Consider the following 21238-nt stretch of genomic DNA (forward strand, 5'->3'; position numbering starts at 1 on the left):
GGTGAAAGGTGAGGAGGGGCTTAAAAGACTTCACCTGGAAATGCTGGTGACAGGCATGTTCCCTGAATAACCCACAAAGTATAAAAAACAAAGCGGGGGGGGGGGCGGGGAAGCGGCTGTGGCTTAATCAGTTGTGCTCCCGTCTACCATATGGGAAGCCCTGGGTTCTCGTCCCAGGGCCTCCTTGTGAAGGCAGGCTCACCTGCACGCTGCAGAGCTCTGCCCGGTCCCCAAGCACCATGGAAAGGAGGCTCAGCAGGGTAATACAACAAAAAGGGAGATAAGCAAAAAACACAGAAGAGCGCTCAGTGAATGGACACAGAGAGCAGACAGCAAGCAAGCTGCAAGGGGGGAGGGGAAATAAAATAAATAAATGCAGACCCAAAAAACAAAAACAAAGGGGGGGTCACTGTAATGATGTATGCTTTATTAATAAGAAGGAAAATAAATGAGGGTAGATAAAACCAATAAGAAGCAGGATGGAAATAGCTTGTGAGCCATGCTAGATGTAGAAAAGGTACATAGAATATGTGTACTGAGCACAGGTAGAAAAGGATGAAATGACCAATTATTAAGCTATGGGGCGAGGTGGGTATGCCATGTTAAATACTTTACTCTTATGTATGGTGCCTAGATTTATGCAGATTTTTAAAAATATGATTATTATTTTATTTGAGAACTGCATCATTGGCTGTATATAGTTTCTACTCCTCCATGCCAAAACCAGCAAGAAGATTTCTGTGTGTGTATGTTAAAATCACAAGAAATATTAATAATAAATAAAAATCACATAAGAAAAAGGGGAAATTTTGTTCTTCTGCAAATGGAAAATGTTGACTATTGATATTATCTTCAACTCAGCATGCCAAATTTATTTCATTAAATAATTGTAATTTAGGATTTAGGCTCCTATTCCTTGATGTCAAATAGAACCACTGCATTACACATGAAAAATAAAAATAATTAGAACAGAGGAGCCAATGACACACCAATTGTCCTATAAATTCATTTTATTTTCAACTATATAAATGTCTTTCTCAGGTATCATTACTAGAACAACTTATTTATGGGGTATTACAGTTTGGGATAAATAGGTTTAAAAAAAATTAGCTGTATCATACAGAATTATGGTATAAAAATGCTTTATAGGCTATATTTTTCCAAAAGCAAGCAGCTAGACTGTAATCCCACCAAGGAAACATTCCTGTTTAATCCTACGATATAGCATGAAAAAAATGATTAAAAGATCTTTTGGTCATACTGCTTGAGAACATCAAAGGAATGTTTAGTTTCCTCCACAGAGAGCCACCAGGATTTTTTCATAATCTCCCTTGGTTTCATCCTGTTGAGTCAAAAATAAAGTCCACTTAATGCTACCCATACCATGCACAATACATGATATTTTTAATTACAGGAAAATTATTATATTATTAGGTTTAACAATTATAGATCATACCTCACAGTGCCTCAAATATCAGGGAAGTTTGATAAAAATACTATTCATTCAATTAATGATATGCTTAGCAGATAATGGAATTTATTGTATAAGAAAAATTATTTTCATGATTCAAATTATAAACTACTCTGAATTAATTATGCATTATATTAGAGCCATTATTTTCCAAGAATCACATAGAATTAAATAAGCATAACACCAATATAATCTCATACTATGTGAGGAAATATCAGACTCACCAATAAAAGAGAAAGCTTTAAGTCTGTGATTTATCACTTTTTCTTGATAGATTTTAGTTACACAATATAAATAATCATTGGATTTAAATAATTATCTATCTTTCAATATGTTCAAAACATTGAGTTTTTTCTTCCTTTTTAATTTTAACATTCTAATGAAATAACTTGAACATGCATTTTATACATTTTATATATGACAAAATTGAGATAAAGCACATTTAGAATAAGTTCTAATCCTCTGACCAATATTCTGTGCTAAGTAAATGATGACCTCTATCTTCAGAAGCAGAAATTCTCAATTGTTTGTTTGCAAAATTTATGCATGGAAAACTAAATGTTTCCTTGACCTTGGTTGAAAAGTTTTCCTAATATTCCAGGACACAAATCACTAGTGAATTTTACCAGTGAAAGTTCAGTTTACTTTAAGTTATGCATCCTAATAGAGTGAATTGATCTTATATTATATATGAAATTTATGGATACAGTAAGTCAGCCCTTCTCTTTGAAGGGATCACAAAAAGTACTGTCACTTGTGGGGTAGCATTATGAAAATTACAACATACCAGAATGGCTTGGCAAAGAGAGATACCATACATCTTCTGATAGAATGCTTTGATGTCATTCATGTCAATTTCAGAACGGGAAACCATAATCCTGATCAGTGTCTTATCACGAGTTCCAGCACCCTGTTTAAAACAAAAGATACTAAGTGTCTCAAATTCAGAGTATACCCTTAATAAATCAGGTTATGGATATTAAAGTGAAGCCCTTCTGCTCACCCACATAGTTTCTAAAGATAAACTATCCTCACAATAAAACACAAATGCATGTGTACATTTTACACTGCGTTAATGAAAGTACATTGGCTGTACATACAGAAGGCTTTTAAAATCTCCTCATTGATCTCCCACCATTAAGTCTTTCCTCTCTCTAAACCACTCAGTAATTAGAAATATAGTGTACCTTCTAAATTGCAAATCTGATCATGTGACTAATCTATTTAAAACGCTTCAGTGGTCTGCTATTGTTCTTTGGGTGTGAACCAATCATTTTATCAGAGTTTACAATGTTCTGTCCAATTTTACAACTTCTTCCATTGTGCACTATCACTCCATTCATTTTCCTGAAAGTGTCATGCTATCTTTTGCCTTTAGCCTTTATACACATAGATTCTTCCTCCTGGATAACCTGGTTTTGTGTCCACATCTCTTCCACCTCCACTCCTGGCTAACTGCTACTCAAACTTCAGGTCTTAGTTTAGCTGATAGGAATGCTACATTGATTTCCAGTTCTAGGGCACACGTTCTTCTTTTGCCCTCTCATATTACCATATATTCATCATTACCCAACTAAATACCCCACTAGACAACCGATGACATGGTGCAGAGGCTGTAGTAGCCAATTGTCTGTCATTTCATGGATGCTCCTTAAAACTGGTTGAATAGTTAGATGCGTTCTTTGAAGACCTCCTTATTTTGGAGTTGCAAAGGAAAAAGAAAGACAACTGTACAACTTTTCATTTAGGGGCCTATAATATATATATACAGGTGGTCTCCTGTATAATACCATATTTGTTAGGGAGTAAAGTTAAAGTATAATGGTTTTAGTGGTATCTCAAATGTATTTTAATAAAATCTTCTACACTTCCGTAATCATAGAATGATGCTTTTAAAGATTCAAATATTAATCCATGGCGTGGATAACAGAGTAATAAAATTAAACTTAGAAATTAAAACTTACGACCTTAGAGGAAGTAAATTACTTAAATCTCATGCTAAAAGAGAAAGTTTATCTCCCTTACTGTGTTGACTCAGAGTTTAAACAAACTGCGAGTAAACCACAAATCAATAACCAGTTCACCATACAATCTTACCTATAGAAATCATACCAAATCTAGTGAAATTTTATTCTAATAAGATCATATATTGCTTCTTTATTGGACAGAACAATGATATTAAAATAAATGCAATTTTCAAATAATATGAGGTTTTCTGTGCTTCACTCTACAAACAATTTTCCGCTAAGAAAAGCAAGTAAGTGGAGTGGTACCTTCATGGCTTGATGAAGCTTCTCAGCAAAGAAAGCTGGTTTGCTTGTGGCACACTTCACTGTGAGAAAAGCACATTTTAGGTGACATATTATACACACACACACACACACACATGAAAGATGCATGTGAAATAGGAAATAGAGAGTATTCTACTTTTTATCTCTGTTCCCAACCTCACCTCCCTCATAGGGGATATTTGTCTTAAAAGAAGGTATCTGTGACTCCAAATAGTCGTATTGAATATTCTTTTCACTAACAACCTTCACTTAATGCTGTTAAACACATCTTAACAGAAACTTCAACAGCTACTACTGTCTTGAATATATTCTTTTTGGAAATAGGGAAACTAGTAGGTGGTAAAGACATGTTAGCATACAAATAATTACTTTCTTCACATTATAATTAAAAACACAACAGAACAAAACAAAAACCCTGTTTTGTTTTGATTTAGGTTTTCTTTTCTTATCTTTTTAAACTATAAGATAACATTGAAAACACAATTTCAAGTTAGAACATACTATTCCAGAATTACATACCAATAGCTGTGAGGCATTTCTCAATGTCACCCTTCAGTTCCAGGTCTAAAACCTTGTTCATATCATGCTTACTGTACTTGGTGTACTTCTGAAACACTGAAAATTAAATTTAAATTAAGAGGTGTACAAAACATCCTACTCGACAGCAAACCTGAGCAAAATCAAGACGACTGATACAAGGCATTCCTTGTGTTGACTGAACTTCAAGCCACACTTTTTAAAGCTATTTACTCTACTGCACTTAATATGCAGTATTAATCTTTTCCTAGGACTGTAAACAATTAACTTGCCAGCTACTTTGGTCCTCCTGTTTATTTGGGGGAAATTTTGCTAGTGTTGTCCATTATTATTAATGGCATATAATTGACAACTCTAACATTTATTATAGCAGAGCTGAGTAATGCTGATTGAGATGTCTCTCTTTCCTTGTTCATATTTGCCTTAAAAAAAGTTTTCATTTTCCATAAAGCAGTTCCAGGAATCAATTTTTTTCCTACTTACCTCTGCGAAGATGGGGATAGCTTCTTGTGGTAAGAATGGTATTGAACACATTCAAGTCTGTCCCCTTTCTTCTTTCTCCTGCTTCATATAAGGCCTGACAAGAAATACAAAAATAAACACTAAACTATCTGCTGAAATAACAAGAATGTTAGGTCTCCTCTGGGCTTTTCTAAGCAGTTGCTTTGTCCCCGGTACAGGGTCAGCAAGTTTAAGGTAGCAAGTTCCTTAAAGATAAGGACCATATTTTGTTTTTCAAATATATTTTATTCAAATATATATCTCTCATGGTGCTTGCAAACACTAGAGACTGAATATATGTTTGCAGAATAAATGTTTGCTGAACTAAATTGTTTTAAGTTTATGCTCTATATTAAGGCAACTCTAAGGGACTGTTTAAAAATATTTTTACTCTGTCTTTCAAATTAACAGCTAATGGTACTAATAAATCAGTAACTTGACAAAAACCTAGATCTTCAATTTTGATGTTAGCATTTCTGGATTCAAATTCTGATTCTGGACTTAATAGTTGTGCAATCTTAGACAAATTATTTAACATCATTAAACTAGAGTTTTCCCTTTTGTGATCGAAAAAAATAATCCCTACCTATCATCACTAGCACACTCTGTTAACTTTGAAATGTTAATTACCATCATTCTCCAGGGCTACACTAATCCATGTAACTTCCATAAAATATACATCTAAGAGCCCTGATAGTCTTAAAATGAGGGAAAAAAAATCAGATATGACAAAAGCAAACGTGATTTTTTTTTTTTATTATGGGTACAGCAATCTGAAGATGAATGTACCCCAGGAAAAAACACGTTCTTAAATTTAATCCATTCCTGTGGTTGTGAACCCATTGTAAGTAGCCCACCTCAGTTAAGGTGTGACCCATCAGTCAGGATGGCTTTTAATCCTATTACTATAATCCTTTATACCGGGAATGATTACAGAGAGAGAAAGCAACGGAAGAAGAAGCCAAAATCAAGGAAATCCTGAAGCGAAGTGAGGGAACAGCGGACGCCACCATGGGCCTTGCCATTTGGCAGAGGAGCCAAGGAACACCAGCAGTGGATCTTCAGGAAAAAAGTATTGCCTTGATAATGCCTTGATTTGGACATTTTCCCAAAACCTAACCATGAACGAATACATTCCCATTGTTGAAGCCGAACTATTTCAAGGTATTGGCTTTAAGCAGCCTAGGAAACTAAAACAATGGGCGATTATTCAAGTGCTAACTTCTGTTTGATAAGCTTGCACAATTTGTATTAAAACGATCAATTTTCCAAGGACCATATGAAGTTATTGTGGAATTTTGGAGCAAATTGATTTGGTATTTATGCATTTATTCAACAGTTAATGAATGCGTTTATGGGTAAGATAATGTGCTGGCACAGTAAAGGGGGTGGGGTGGAGAGACAAATTTCTATCTTTATTCGTTGTGATGAATTTAGTAATGCATATACAAATATAATGTATTTTTTTTAAAGAAACACTGGGTCCAAACATGGCATTATATTTCAAATGCTGCCAATAGACTAACACATAAATAACTAACATTGCTAACTGAAACTATCTATAATATATTTGTAAGTACATAAAGATATTATTACAATTTATTTTATAATATATTTTATAATATTTCAATTATACTTTTATGATATAAACTTATATCCATAAACCATTCCAATGCTCATTGTTGAAAGATTAGATTCTCTTACCCTTTCCTTCTCTTAATAACATATTACTTTTCCTCTTCTTATTACCAGGTAAATGAAAATTGGGAGTTTTCTCTAAAATGAATTCTTGGGACTAACAAATCAAATTCTCATTGTTCTCAATCAATCATCTCTAACTTTATGAATAATAAGATCTATTGAAAATGTGAAAGAGTACTTTTTTTCTTTCTCAGGCTCTTCAAATATAAGAAAGTGTACATCATTCAAGAAATCAAGATTAAGGAGCTGGTGGTCTCTTGGACAATCTTAGATTTAATTCCATCTGGAGGGCATTAACTGGTAGCTCCACCCAACATAGGAAGATTAGGTCTATCAATTTTGTAGAGAAAAAAATGATAAGCACTTGCTTACCCTGGCATCTGAATCAGCCAAGTCTTCATTCACACCAAGATCCTCAGATCGATCACCCTAAAAAAAATTTTTAAATTGCATTTAGTTTAAGTTGTCTTCTAGCATATCATCACATAATTTACTTAATTTTTCTAAAATCAGAGAAGTAATATTCTTTGAGAACAAGGCAGTCAATCACTCTTCTAAAGAAAGCTCAAATCTAAGGTTTTATTCTTTATAAAAGAGGTATTTCTTGACATATCTGAGGTATACCTTGGCAAGAGAAAGCAAAGCCTTCTGAAAATCTCCAGATGTGTCTGAGGTGATGTCTTTGGCCAGATCTCTCTTCAGTTCTAAAAAATGAGGAAAAAATTTTTTTCAGTAAACTAATAATAGTAATAATTATAATAATATCTGATATGGCTTTATTGGTTTACAATGCTACATGTTCAGTGACTTATGGAACACATTATCAAAATGTCTTTTTTTTAATAAAAAGAGATCAGAGCAGGTAAAATTTTGGGTCATCAGATTTATTTCTCTCAGAGTAATGGAAGCAAATTCGATAATACTCTGAGTGAAAATTTACAGTTATAAAGCTAGTTTCCTTTGCTAGGAATAATAAATTCCATAGGTACACATATTTATTATAATTCTGAAATATAACATACCAGATATTTAAGCAAGTAAATAGAATGAATACAACAGTTTTTTAAAAAATAAAATGATGGCACTTGATTAAACACAGGCTATTTATATATTTTTTAATTTATAAATATCTTAAATTTATATGTGTGTGTATGTATATGTGTCGGGGGTATATACACATACAAGACGTTTTTTGTCTAAACTTAACTGTGCAAAATAATAATGGAATAGAAAAAAGTATGCTAAATTTATAATTGGCAAGAAAACAGGGCAATTTAAAACATAATCATTGGACTATACCTTGGTTATAACAGAGAAATGTGGGTATTTACATTTGTAAACAATAATATATCAAATAACTCTCTAATGTTAATGCTCCTTTTGATTATTACACTGATAGCTGAATCTAAGCCAAACATTGGTAATGATATAAGAATTGCAGAAAATGAGGTTTAATTTTTTTAATTTTTATTTTATCATCCTTGCTCTGAAAAACAATATTCAAAGATTGTTCTGGTCCCTGTGATTGATATGAGGATGAGGTTGATGGACCTTGTACAGTGTCTTAATGTCAGGGAGTAAGGAGAAAATCTGAGGCTTAGGAAAAAACAGAAAAGAATGGCAAAGACTCAGCACTGCCCAGTACACATACAGTCTCAGCTACCCTCTTTTAGGTGCTGAGCATAGCATTTAGATAACACTGTTTCACAAAGTTGATAAAGTAAGCCATAGGTGGTCTTCTATCCCCATGGCTCTAATTAAAGATAAAGAATAAGTGAATCATTTATGTCCATAATGGTAGAGTGAAGATTCCCATCAGAGGATTATAAGAATCTATATCATTACCTTTTCAAGGACTAATGGAAAATATTTTGTTTGGAGATTTCTATTTGGTTGTTATATACTCTTTTCAAAGTAAAAAAAAACTTTTTTAATCTACTCATTTTATTATTTATTTATTTATAAACAAACCAATTTTATTGATGCATATTTTTAATGAGCTAAATCTCAGAATAATGCATTGTTGTTTTACACATGATCTTAGCTAAAAGGCTGAGAAGTGATATGTGCATCCTGTTTTAATTCTTTAAATTTGAATGCTCTGAATCGAGTTTTCCCTTATAGGAATACGTGGCCATATGTCCAAGAGGAGCATTTTTTATTAAAGTGCAAGCTTGATGAGGGCTGGGACACTGTCTACCTTGTCAGCACCCTAGCAACCTGAACACGGTCTGGTAGCAGGATGGGAAATCAATAGACATGTGCCAAACAAGCAATTAATATGCATTTTAATATATAGAATTTCTAGAGTCCCCTGATTAACATCCACATTCAATTTTAAGAACAGTATATCAGATTTCATTTACAACTGAAAACACTTGGGCTGTGGATATTATGACCTACCCTCTCTGTAGACTCTGTTTATGTCTCTGATTTCTTTGTTAGATCTTGATACCAAAATTTCAATCAAAGTATCTTCATCTGTTCCAAGACCCTGAATTGGAAAAGAAGAAAGAAGAAATGTAGGAAAATTTTTATTCAACTAGTTTTTGTTTTCCAAGATTTGTCTGAACCTGGCATTTAGTAAAATTTCACCCACAGTATATATTACAATAAGTTCTGTCATATTGCTCTGAAAACAAAATGGGTTTACAGTCAACATTTTAGGTGCAGATATATGAATCATGCAGTAACATCACAAGGAGAGCGGATGGCAACACAGTCCTAGCACCAACATTCATTTATTCATTTATCTGTTTGTTTGTGTATTCATTGAATTCCTGCTGATTCGCAGTCACTGTATTAGATGTTGAGTATATAATAGTAGGCATAAAGAGACTTGACCTACACATTCTCCTGAGGAAAGTTTTCCTTAAATCCAGTGGCTTACCTTCATGGCAGCACGGAGTTCATCAGCATCAAAACGGGCTGGAGTTTTTAAAAGAGCTATAGCAACTTCTTCGAGGTGACCTGTGAGGGCTTTCTTCAGAGCTTCATCCAAGGGCTATGAAAAAGAGATTAAAGTCAGGGCTTCTAAGAAGTTCTATGCTAAGTTATACAGCAATGAGGTATTCCCTGATCACTGGGTAATCTTACTATTGATCCTTAACCTACATCTTTTAGTGCTTCTTTAATATACACAAAAAACTAAAGGACATTTAGGAATGCATTCTTAATCTTTTAGATCTAAGGTGATTAGAATAAAACTACTGAATGTATTTGAAAATTTTTTGAAGGATAGAGCTCTTAATCTTGTATGCATGGATGAAATCACAACATAGAGGACCATGCACTAATACAGAAGGAAACAGTAAAAGTACTTAAAAAAAAATGTACTCATCACATTTCCAACTTTTGAGTTTTGCACTGTACAAAAGAGCAATAAAATTACATACTGACATTATATAGTCTTCCAATTGCACGGCTTAAAAAACAATCCATTTATGATGTAAAAGACTAGAAACTTTCTTTTATAGCAGAATTAAGAGTACATTTCATAGTGGGTATTAAACAGTTCAGATTAAATGGTGGCAGAAGACAAATTTGCATCAGAAAATATTCCTCATCGCTTATCATAATCTCGGTTATGTTCAAATTATAGACTTGCCTCTAATACAGAACACCAAATCTTCAGAGAACTTACATCAAGACAACCAATGCATTAAGTCAGTAAATTGCCTAGAATTGATCCAGTTGAAAGAAAACGAATGAATACTGCAATTGCAGTCTTAGGTGTAATGGGAAAACAGTGACAAAGATTCAGGAAATTAGAAAGCTGTGCTTCAGAATCCATGTCTAAACATGAATATTATCAAAATGAAATATTTAAACTTCACCACTCTAACACACCTTTCCTTTCTCCTGGAGGTAGGCTGCTTTGATGTCCTGGCGCTGTGCATTGGTTCTCTTAGTTAGAATGTCAATGATGGTTGCTTCATCCACCCCTGAAAATAAAAGGCCAATAAGCTTTTAAAAGAGAATTTGTTTTCATCACCAATCATTGACATAAAATAATTCATTATCAGGTCATTCATCTGCCTGAAAAGCCTTTCCTAGCACTTTTTTTCCTCTCTGAATATTTATCTACAAATGTGTCAGATTTTCTTCCAAAGAAAAAAATTTAAGTTCAGTTTCTGAATTTAAACTACACCAAAGGGTTATTAAATATGAAATAGTCACATTGATCAAGGCCAGAATTAATTGTTCATTCCTTTACTTATTTTTTCAAAAACATTTTTGGATGAAACTTCAGGCTACTATTACAAAGTTAATTCATTATATACAATTTTGCCTCAATAAACTACTCAGCCCCTATGATTGAAATTAGGTTTGGGAATGACATTTTCCAGATAAAATCTAGGTTAGCCTTGAAAAATGCCCCAGATAAAATTCCTGACAAAGAAATATAAACTGTAACAGACTAGAAAACATAATTAATTAAAAGACTAGTGCACTCATTTTGGTGGGAAAGGAAGAGGCAGTTGCTCCTGGTCTTCACTGATGCAGTGTTTGATCTTAGTTCTAAACTTAGATGGGAACAGAGGTGTTGATTTCAGCACTAAGTTTCTACTAAAAGGGTTCTGGGTAAGGATATAAGTTTTTGTAGCAGCAGAGGTCGCACTGATCCGACCAACATTTCCTAAGTTTGAGAGAGGAAATATATCCTCATTTGACCAAAAAATAATAATTGTTTGATATTCAAAATGAAACCGACTCTTTCCATTGCAAATGTTTGTTTATCAAGAGGCATTCAAAGAGCTGTTGAGTCCAGGAGTCATGAGTTTAAGAGTTGTTATGACTTAAGAACCCAGGAAGGGACTGTTTTGAGGAGACATAATTACCTTTAACTGTTATCGCTTTATGCAAGGCCTCCACGTCCGAGGATGGATTGAAGGTAGGATAGGGACTCACAGCTGATCCAGGACCACCTTTGGATCCTTTCACAGTTTTCTGTGGTGAGAGGGAAATAAATGAATGTCCATTCACTTGGTATTTTAATATTGGAACTAGTTTGCTGTATAGTCACTTTACTTACAACATATTCCTGCTCTTCATTATCAATAAACCAGGCCTGCTTGAGGAATTCTGATACCATTGCCATTTTTAAAGAAGTATCTGGAAAGAAAACAGGGAGATGCCTTTACAAAACATAAACCTGTCACACACACACACACACACACCCTTTGCATACATACCATCCACCATTTAGGGTAGCCTTGCCCTTACTTTCCAGAATTACAGCTAGGAACAATAAAATACTGATAGCGAGGTTTTTAAAGAAGGGCTTACCCTTAAACAGAAGCCCATAGCTTCCACTCAGAAGCCTGACTTTTGGCATATTCAGTCCTAACCCTAGGGGGTCAGATGGCTACTACAAGAAAACATGTGCTGGAGAAGGGAGCTGGTGCCTCACTCCGTTTTCTAATGTTACACTCACTATATGCCGGGGACTGAGTGTGCAAAAAACTACTGAAACACCATCCCTTGCCTCCAGGGACTTTGAGCTGGTGAGTGTGGGTTTTCATGAAGAAACTTCCCAGCGGAAGTATGGGCTGGTATGCTGAGTCTTTTGAAATGAATCAAGAGTAATCTGGCAAAAAAAAACACAACAACCTGGGAGAACAAAAGAGAGAGAAGTTTGTCACATTTGGGAAACTGTAAGAAGTTTGCGGGAACAAGAAATGTTGGCAGAAGTCAGAACAAAGCTTTGGGAAAACGTTCATGGATTTTAAGTAAGAAAACAGCATGATTCCATTTATACTTCAGAAAGCTGACTGCGCCTCTAACAGAAGGATGAGCAAGATGGAGAACATGAGACCATGTAGGAGGCCGTTAGAAAATCAGTGTAGGATTAAGGAGGCCCTGAACCAAAACAGTGGCTAGAGAAAAAGCGTATGTCCACATTTATGAGGTAAATAATCCTGTGACAATCTGCAAAAAAGGTTTCAGGCTTAAAACTCTACCTATCAATGTCTTAAGTGATATTTATTAGCAAATCCCTGTCAGTTCTGGGATTTTTTTCCCATTCGAAGGCATAAAATTTCTTCAACATTTGGAATAATTGTCACATTCACATTTCTAATTTGAGGTGTCTAAATACTAATCCTACATGGTTTTCCTCCCACCAAACAACGACGACAACAACAAGCCAAAACAGGAGTTTTTACACCAAATTCTTTACTCTAACAGGAAACACTGGGGTAAAATCGCACTGTGCAAGCACTTTTAGTAAGCCCTATCCTAAAAAAATTTGTGATTGGTATCATGGTTTGGCAGTGTTTTTATTTTATGAAGCATGTAGATATTTTTTTAAATCCTAAAGTATGTTAAAAATGAATGTGTCTTCGTTTTAAATACAGAAAAAGCCAACAATGATTCTTTTTTGGGGATGTGTTTTTGAGTGCCCCTTGTCAAGGTCTACTCTGATTTTTCTCTTCATATCCTTTTATTTTATCCTGCTAGAGACTACTATCATGAATACATGTGCGGGAGGTTGGAACACAATCTGGGACAGTTTTCTATTCTTGATATGAAGCTAAATGACCCATGAGGACGAAAACCCATAAACTGATTCCTTAACAGCATGCTCAAAGTATTTCAAACCATACCTGCTGAAAAATAACAGCAGTTCCAAGTAATGAGATTAAATACATGAGGGAAATAATATCCAAAATAGAAACTATCTTCACTTAATTATCATGGGGATTTTTCAAATTGCTCTTCTGTCATCTGTGAGAAGAACAAATATATTTCCCATTCATTTAAAGTAATCCCCAGCAATCAATAACTTTAAAGTAAAGTCAGGAAATTTGATATGAGGTTTTAGTCCCCATAAAAGTTGTAATCTGGTGTTATTGCTGTTGCCACATGAAATTTGACATTTAACTGCTTAATTGGCAAACTCAAGACTTCATAGCAGGTCTGGCAAAGTTTCAAGTATTCTAAATTTCCGTTTTTATCATCTCATCTATGCCCTTGACAAAGTAGCATCCTTAAAATGAGTGACATGACTTGTCACTTAGCAAAATACTTTTCCAACAGTTAAAAAAATACATCTTCCAATAATTTCACTCTCAAATAGAAAAGAAAATCATCCAAAGAAATCAAAGCAGAGCCTGGAGATATTGCCAGATATAATATTTTAAATGAGTCTGACAATTTCAAAATAAGTTTTACTGAAACTTTACTATACCTTACTAACTTTTTCACTTAAAAAAATCTCTTGCATAATATATCAATTTCTTAAAAACAGAACAAGAACCAAAAAAACTTGAAAAAAACCTAAGAAGATAATGACATTGCTATATCAATGTCACAAAAAATAACAGACAAACAAACAAAACCAAAGTAGAGTAAATAATTTATGTGGCACAACAAAGTGCCCAGAGAGGAGTCAGCATTGTTTAGTCTGAATCAATTTGGATGGTCTAGAAACATGATCTGGAAGAGAAAAGCAGCCAGAATGGAACCTTTCTGAGGAAAGCAATTAGAAAACAGAATCTCAATTACCCGATTAACATCCTTAAAACTTAAAACTCTTTGCAATGTTTAAGGACAAGGATCATGGCAGGATGAGAGAAGTTGCTCTAAAGGAAACAGATTTTATCCCATATTGCTAATTAAGTTCCCACAGCCAACTAACTGTACGTATTTACAGAACCTCTGAATAGTTGCAACATGCCTTACAAATATCATAGAAAAAATATTTTGGCTAAATTTTATTGCTAAACCATCCTGTCTGTTTAACAACTATACTGTGTGTGAAAACCAGCCTTTTGCATTTGCCAACTTGAAGGTCGCACTTGCTGAACTACAAATCAAATAATAGCTGCAAAAGTGTTTTATAGACTGCCACATATTACACAATGAAAGATATTTTAATTCAGAGAGTAACGTTAGGCTAGAAAATAGAACTGTATAGTCAGTATAGGTCATTTAAATAAATCTGAGTTCACAAATGTTTTTGTTTTTATCTTTCTTTTTAACTGCAATGATTAAAGATTACACTAACTATTTAAGAGCCTATTTTATTAACTTATTTGGGATCAATATATATTAAGTTAGCTACCAATGAGCTCTAAAACCAAGTTCATCTCAGTGCTAATAACAGCTAATTTGGAGATGAAATTGGTCATTTATACATAAGCTTACACATATAGAAATTTAAAATAGTCTACATTTCTTTTAATTTCTTCTAAGAGAGTCCTCTTCATTCTATGCAGCAACAGGGATTAAAGAAGATAAATACTCATTAAAAAAATATGCACAAAATATTAGGAGAGGAATCCATGCTTACTGAGCCATAAGATAATGCTGTTTCAGAAGTAGTATTTTATCAATTACATACATTTGAAGCCGGCTAGTAAGATAGGAAATCAATAGATGGATCTGGAACCTGGCAGAGAGTCCACATGGACGTCAGTAACCCCAAGATGGCTGCTGGAAGACCTTCCCCAAGATTCTGCTATCCAGTAGAGGATTTCCTCCAGAAGCCAGGAGAAGCCCCGGATATTCCTCAAGGACTTTATCACTGGAGCCTCATGGGAATTGGGGGTGGGGGTGGGGGTGGGGGTGGGAATCAATCAAAACAGCCAACAGCTGGAACTCCTCCTATGCCATTAGCAAAGGGATGGAATAATTAACAGTTCAAAACACCTTTGGACCCCTGTTTCTGCCCTCTGTACCCTGCTCTTGCCAATTGTTCTCCTGCCATGATGGCCACGCAAGTAAAACCTGGGCATTTAAGTCTATAATGGGGAATTGTAGTCTGTCAATCAGCCCATTTTCTCATTTTTCAGCCCCTTCCTCTCTACCTGGGACCCCTGATCTGTTTTCTCCCATTTCTCGTCCCTCCCTACATGAATAAAGTACTGGCCTAACTCACCAGACATGCTCTTGAAATTCATTTCTGCAGCATAGTCAAGAACCTAGACAAAATCTGGTAACACATCTGAGTAGTTGGGAACACTAAAGGCTTACTGTATCAAAGTTAATTTCCTAATTTTTATAAATGCACTGTAGTTGTGTAAGAAAATTCCCTTGTGTTTTCAGAAAAAAGTATTTACAGGCATATTACAGAAAAATTACCTACAGGGAAAGAATATGAGAGAAGAGAATGAGGGTTAAAGTAAATGTGGAATATCTTAGCAATTGGAGAATCTGGGTAAAAAATATATGGTAATTGAGTGTAACATGCTTGCAACTTTTCTGAAGGTTTAAAATTATTTCCAAAAAAAAGTTATCGTTTTTTAAATCTCAGCTTGCTTTATCTTGCTTAGTCTCATGTAAGGCTACTTCCAGAACTGGTGACAGAGGACATTGTATTTTATGGTCTCCCATGACTTCCTGGTTACAAGCTACAACTACTGAGTTCTACCAGAGCTCTACCATGATAGCGCCAGCAACTGCTACCCCTTAAATAAGACCACATTATTATCCCCATTTTCTAGCTGGGAAAATGAGAGCATAATTTTCAGGCAATCAGGCAAGAACCACAACATAAAACCATGCCTTCTGATTCCAAACTCTGCATATATTCTTTTAAACTAGTGACCAAAACAAGAGTGACAACATCAGTGTTGTGCGTAATAGTTCCCACTTGGGAATCAAACTAACTAACAATCACTCCATGGAGACTATAGCAGGTTTCTCCCCAGCCTTAGGGAATTTATTTGAAAATGCTTTGGCATTTTTCCCCTCATATTTCACAAGTCTTGAAAGAAGGCAATTAGACTATACAAGGTCAACCATGGAGAACCACTTTATGAAAGGTAATCTCCCGAATATTTTGCTTCCAGGCTTTGGCTAGGGTGTTGCCTTTGCCTGGAGTGCTTTCTCATCACCAACATCCATTTCCTTTCACCTAACTGCTATTATTAAATTGGAACGCAGCATAGACGTCATCACACCTTCCAGAAAACTTCTTCTTGGTTGGATGACCTTCTGTGCTCTCCAGAAGCATCCTGCCTGTCCCTCTACACTAAACCTTTCATTCTGTATTATTGTTTTCTGTTTATTTATCTATATCCTCCAGCAGAACAACAGGAGGGCAAGGTTCATATACTATTCATTAGGTACCTCCAATTACTTGCAAAATGCCTTATATTTAGTATTTTAATAAGTATTATTGAATTAATAGATGGTGTAACATTGCTAATGTTTTAGAAAGTTGTGGTTTCCACATCTATAACCCCCCAAACATAGCTACACTAATTTAACACATGTTTTCCACCCACATATATAGGCTATAACAATAAGAACGGAGGAGTCTGGGGTCCTATGATGGTTCTCTTTAACTCTCTTAGGAAACATTTCACTTCTCCAGAGGGTCATCATTTGTAAAATGAGTGTTGAAATAAATAGTATCTAAGATCCATTAGAGCTCTGAAGTAATATTAAAAGTGCCAATCTTCAATTTCTCCTTGAGTGGATGGAGGTGGGGAAAATTAACATAATGAGGTAACCATTATATAGATTGGATCTGAGATGATCTTCCTGATTAAAAACAAAACAAAACAAAACAAACACAGTTCCATCTTAAAGAAAGAGGAAATAGTTTACTCTAAAAACTGTTTATTATACTTTTATCACTGAAAAATAACAGCTCTAATAATTTAGCTCTTATTTTAAATGTGTCTAAATTAATTGATCCAAGGGGAATTAAAAACCAGATCAGCCAACTAACATGCTGAAATCAATCTCTGCAAAGGTTATGATTGAAAAAGTACTTAATAAGCATAAAAACTCTAGCTGATTCCTTAATGTTATCATTAATATTTCCTTAAAGTCCATCAAATGTTGGATATCTACCAGCTATGGCTGAGCCTGGGGCTAGGGTTATAACATAACTTCTGGAGAAGAGGCCATTTCAGAATTATGAAACTAGCTTGCACAGCATTTGAATCATTTGCAATGTGCCTTCTCACACAGCTACCAAAATGCATTCCTGTGGGCAGAGGAAAGCACTGCTTTTCCAAAGTTCATACACAATTTTAGACATAAGCAAGACAAGAAAAAAACATATCTTTCTTAATCAGCTAGCATTAAAAGTTAGAAATCAGACATTTAACACTCAAAATGGTATAAGAGAAAAATTCTTGAAGGAACATTTTTAATGAACAAAGCTAGATAAATGGCTACAATTGATAATCTCTCACTTCTGTATATTTCATCACCACCATTAGAATCTCTACTTTAGATCTGCTTTACACTTTTCTAAGTAGTTGAATGTCTTTTAGCTTACTCAGTAAGCAGGATCTTGATGTTATTAAATAGAATAATTTTTAGGGGGTCATACTGGCATTCCTGTGGGATAAGTAATCTGACACCACCCAGGAAATATTTTCTTTCCCTTAGGTTTTCAAACAGCACTTGAAAAGCTGCTCATTACACAGAGACTACAGGGAAAAGAATGTGGCCACACCCTCTTTAAGTGAAATGAGTAATAAACAGTCCCTCTTATTTAAACTGCATAGGTAAACCTAACATTAATTTGGAAGCATTAATTACAAAGGGCATGATTACCACTATGAGGCCTGCACTTATTTAGTCTTCCCTACAAAGAAGAAAATAAATATTGACAGTACTGAGATTTGGAAGCAGTTCTCTGCAATCCACCTCTGCCACTTCTGTTTCCCAGCCCCCCCCACAAGCTCCTACCGGCTATCATCATTTTCATGTAAGGTATACAGGGCTTTATAGAAACTCATAACTTGTCAGAAAAAACGTGTTCTTTCCTTCTCTCTCCAGGTAATGCACCAGCAATCCCATAAACCAGGATTAAACAAACTTTACCACATTTTAAAAACTGTACTTCTTAACTAAGCAAAACAAAACAATAAAATGTATGATTCCCAAAATATATACCCCAATGCAATTTCACAAAAGATTGATCAAAACCAATTAATGCTACTAGTCATTAATCTTACAGAAGCAGTAACATTTAACATAGTGAGAGGAAAAGTTTTCAAACAACCAGAACTAACTAAAAGAAAAGCCCAGACTTACCTTTTTTCCCCAACTTTTCCAAAAGCACTAAACAGCGTCTTCTCTGGCCCTTTCACACTAGAAGAGGAGCCTGTGGCGTCTGACTTTATAGGATCTGAAAGAAGGCCCCACCTAGCAACCAGAAGTTAGTAACTGGCTGCTTTTGTTTGAAATTCATGCCTCAGCCCTGTCCGGAAACAAAGTGAAACAGGCCTTGCAAAACCACTCACAGAGCCAACTCAGAGCTGACAGCACGAAGGAAAAAAAAACGGAAGGACAGATTTTTTTTGTTCCCTTCTTTACTTGGCACTTTTTTTTTCCTGAGTGGGTAGACTATAATAAATTTTCAAGTATACAAGTGCTGTCCACTCCAACTCTACTCACAAGAACTGGTATTCATGATTAATGTATTTAAGAGATTGCAGGATAAAAAGTGTATCAATGTATCAATTTTACAGTGATTGGTGTTCTTTTTTAGTTAAACAGGCTAACAGGTTGTAGGATAAGAAGTTTATTAACTCAAAATGTTTAAAAAGGGAAGCAGATATGGCTCAATGTATAGAGTGTCCGCCTACCATATGGGAGGGTCCAGGGTTTGATACCCAAGGCTTCCTGACCCGTGTGGTGAGCTGGCCCATGTGCAGAACCGCTGCATGCAGGGAGTGCCGTGCCATGCAGCGGTGTCCCTGCGTGGGGTTACCCCACGCACAACAAATGCACCCTGCAAGGAAAGCTGCCCTGCATGAAAAAAAAGTGCAGCCTGCCTAGGAGTGGTACTGCACATGCGGAGAGCTGACGCAGCAAGATGACATAACAAAAAAGAGATGCAGCTTCTTGGTACCACTGAGGGTGCAAATGGACACAGAAGAACACACAGCAAGTGGACATACAGCAGACAACTGGGGGGAAGGGAAGATAAATAAATAAAATAAATATTTTTTAAAAAGTAAAAAAATAAAAATCCATAAATACTTTAAATCTCAGCTCCATCATTTATTACTATGTGACTTTGTGGACACATTTAACTTCCTTGGGCTTGTTTTTCCTTTGTAAAATGGGGGTTATATCACTATTACCCATTAGAATTTATGTGACAATTAAGAAATAAACTATATTTGCAAATTTTAACATTATACTATGCTGAATAACTTTGTTTGTATTTCATTGGCATATTTCCTTCCTTCAAAATGAAAGAATTTTGTACTGCATATAGCTTGCTGTATACATAAGAAATATAAAAGAAACAAAGCTCCAGATTGGCTAAAAAATTTGAACAAAGTTAGTACTAAAAATATGACCATTAGGACACTCTTTAAATGTACTAGTATTAGAGGAAGGCCTAACTATTTTAATTCTTTTGTACAAATCGGATGTATGTAAACTTCGATACAAATAAATTATTGACATTCTAGAGATGTGAACAAAAAAAGAAAGAACTAGAACTATAAATTGGAAAATTTAATGGAATAACAGCTATAGAAATGACAGAACAGGTATTGCAAGGAATTTCCCAACTGATGTAAAAGTGGGAATTGTGTTCTGGTAGTGGTAATGGCAATTCATTTTTATTCTTTGTGAATTCTTGCAAAATACCATATTTCTATGGCAAAATACTATATAGTTTAATATTTCTATTAAACCGTCAACAAATATTGAACTCTTTCAGAGCATAATGGCTTAGTTCATAATGCATTTTAGTTTGCTCTTTTTCTTCTTTTCCTCATAGATACCACAGACAATTATATAACAGGTTTAGAGCAATCAGTGAAAATACTTTTAAGAGTATCAGTATTTTTATAAACTCTAAATTCTCAATGGCAATTTCAAAGAAGTCAACGTATCTTTAAGCAGGAGGGTTACATAAACTAAATTTCTGAGGAAGCACCAATCTATATTTTTGGCATATACCATAGGTGAATAATTAATTTGCTACTAATTAATTACTTTATTGCTATTATTGTGGATTGATCTCAACATATATACCTTAGTTTTTTTCTTTTCTTTTTCTTTTTTCTTTTTTTTATGTTCTGGGGCAGGGATTGAACCTGGGACCTCATATGTGTGTGGGAAGCCAGTACTCAATCACTTGAGCCATATCCGCTCCCTAGCGGAGCTTTTGAATATCATATTTATCTTGTTAATTGAGAAGGCAAAGGATATTTCAATAAGATCTCATTTTCTTTCGGCATTTGTATTCCTAATTTTGTTCAAAGAAATTCTGGACCATGTCTACACAGTAACACTCTTATTATGAAATGAAGACAAATTCCATGTACTTTTAAAAAATATAACTACTGAAAAGAAATACATAGTCTCATTTTTTGTCTGTTGATGATTACCGGGATCTTAAACCCAAAAGAGCTGCTTTATATACATGTATTTGTAATACAATAGGACGACCTATATTAGCAGCAACATTTTTAAAGTTTGAAGGACATTTTTCCAAAACTAACTTCCAGCTGTACTGTAAATGCAAGTCTTCCTTATTTTCAAGTGCAACTCCCAAACAGAAAAGAAAGTCATTAATCATATAAGAAATTTGCTGTGAAAAATCTACTGGAATATTTTCAGACAAGAATAATGTCAAGTGAGTTTGTGAAAATGAAAGAAATGTCACATTACCAGCTCAAGAATAATCAAGGGTTATTCATTTTATGTTAGTGAAATGCCACATACTAAAGAACTCCAAAGGCGTGACTCACCAATCTTCCTGTTTCTCAAGATGATGATTCATTAACTCTACTTACTTTAC

The 21238-nt window shown here is 34.7% G+C and overlaps 1 protein-coding gene across 1 annotated transcript; it reads right to left on the minus strand.

Moving 5' to 3' along the window:
* Positions 1–992: 992 nt before the first annotated feature.
* Positions 993–18620, minus strand: ANXA1 (annexin A1). The gene is made up of 13 exons (XM_023590669.3): positions 18508–18620; positions 11537–11616; positions 11343–11451; positions 10351–10445; positions 9392–9505; positions 8905–8995; positions 7126–7205; positions 6874–6930; positions 4783–4876; positions 4282–4377; positions 3745–3803; positions 2259–2381; positions 993–1342 (listed from the first exon to the last, which is right to left on the minus strand). Exons 2-13 carry the CDS (start codon positions 11600–11602, stop codon positions 1286–1288), a joined length of 1041 nt encoding a protein of 346 aa, XP_023446437.2. The 5' UTR covers positions 11603–11616; positions 18508–18620; the 3' UTR covers positions 993–1285.
* Between the last annotated feature and the right edge of the window lie 2618 nt (positions 18621–21238).

The sequence above is a fragment of the Dasypus novemcinctus genome, chromosome 8, assembly GCF_030445035.2.
Source record: "Dasypus novemcinctus isolate mDasNov1 chromosome 8, mDasNov1.1.hap2, whole genome shotgun sequence".
Lineage (NCBI taxonomy): Eukaryota > Metazoa > Chordata > Mammalia > Cingulata > Dasypodidae > Dasypus > Dasypus novemcinctus.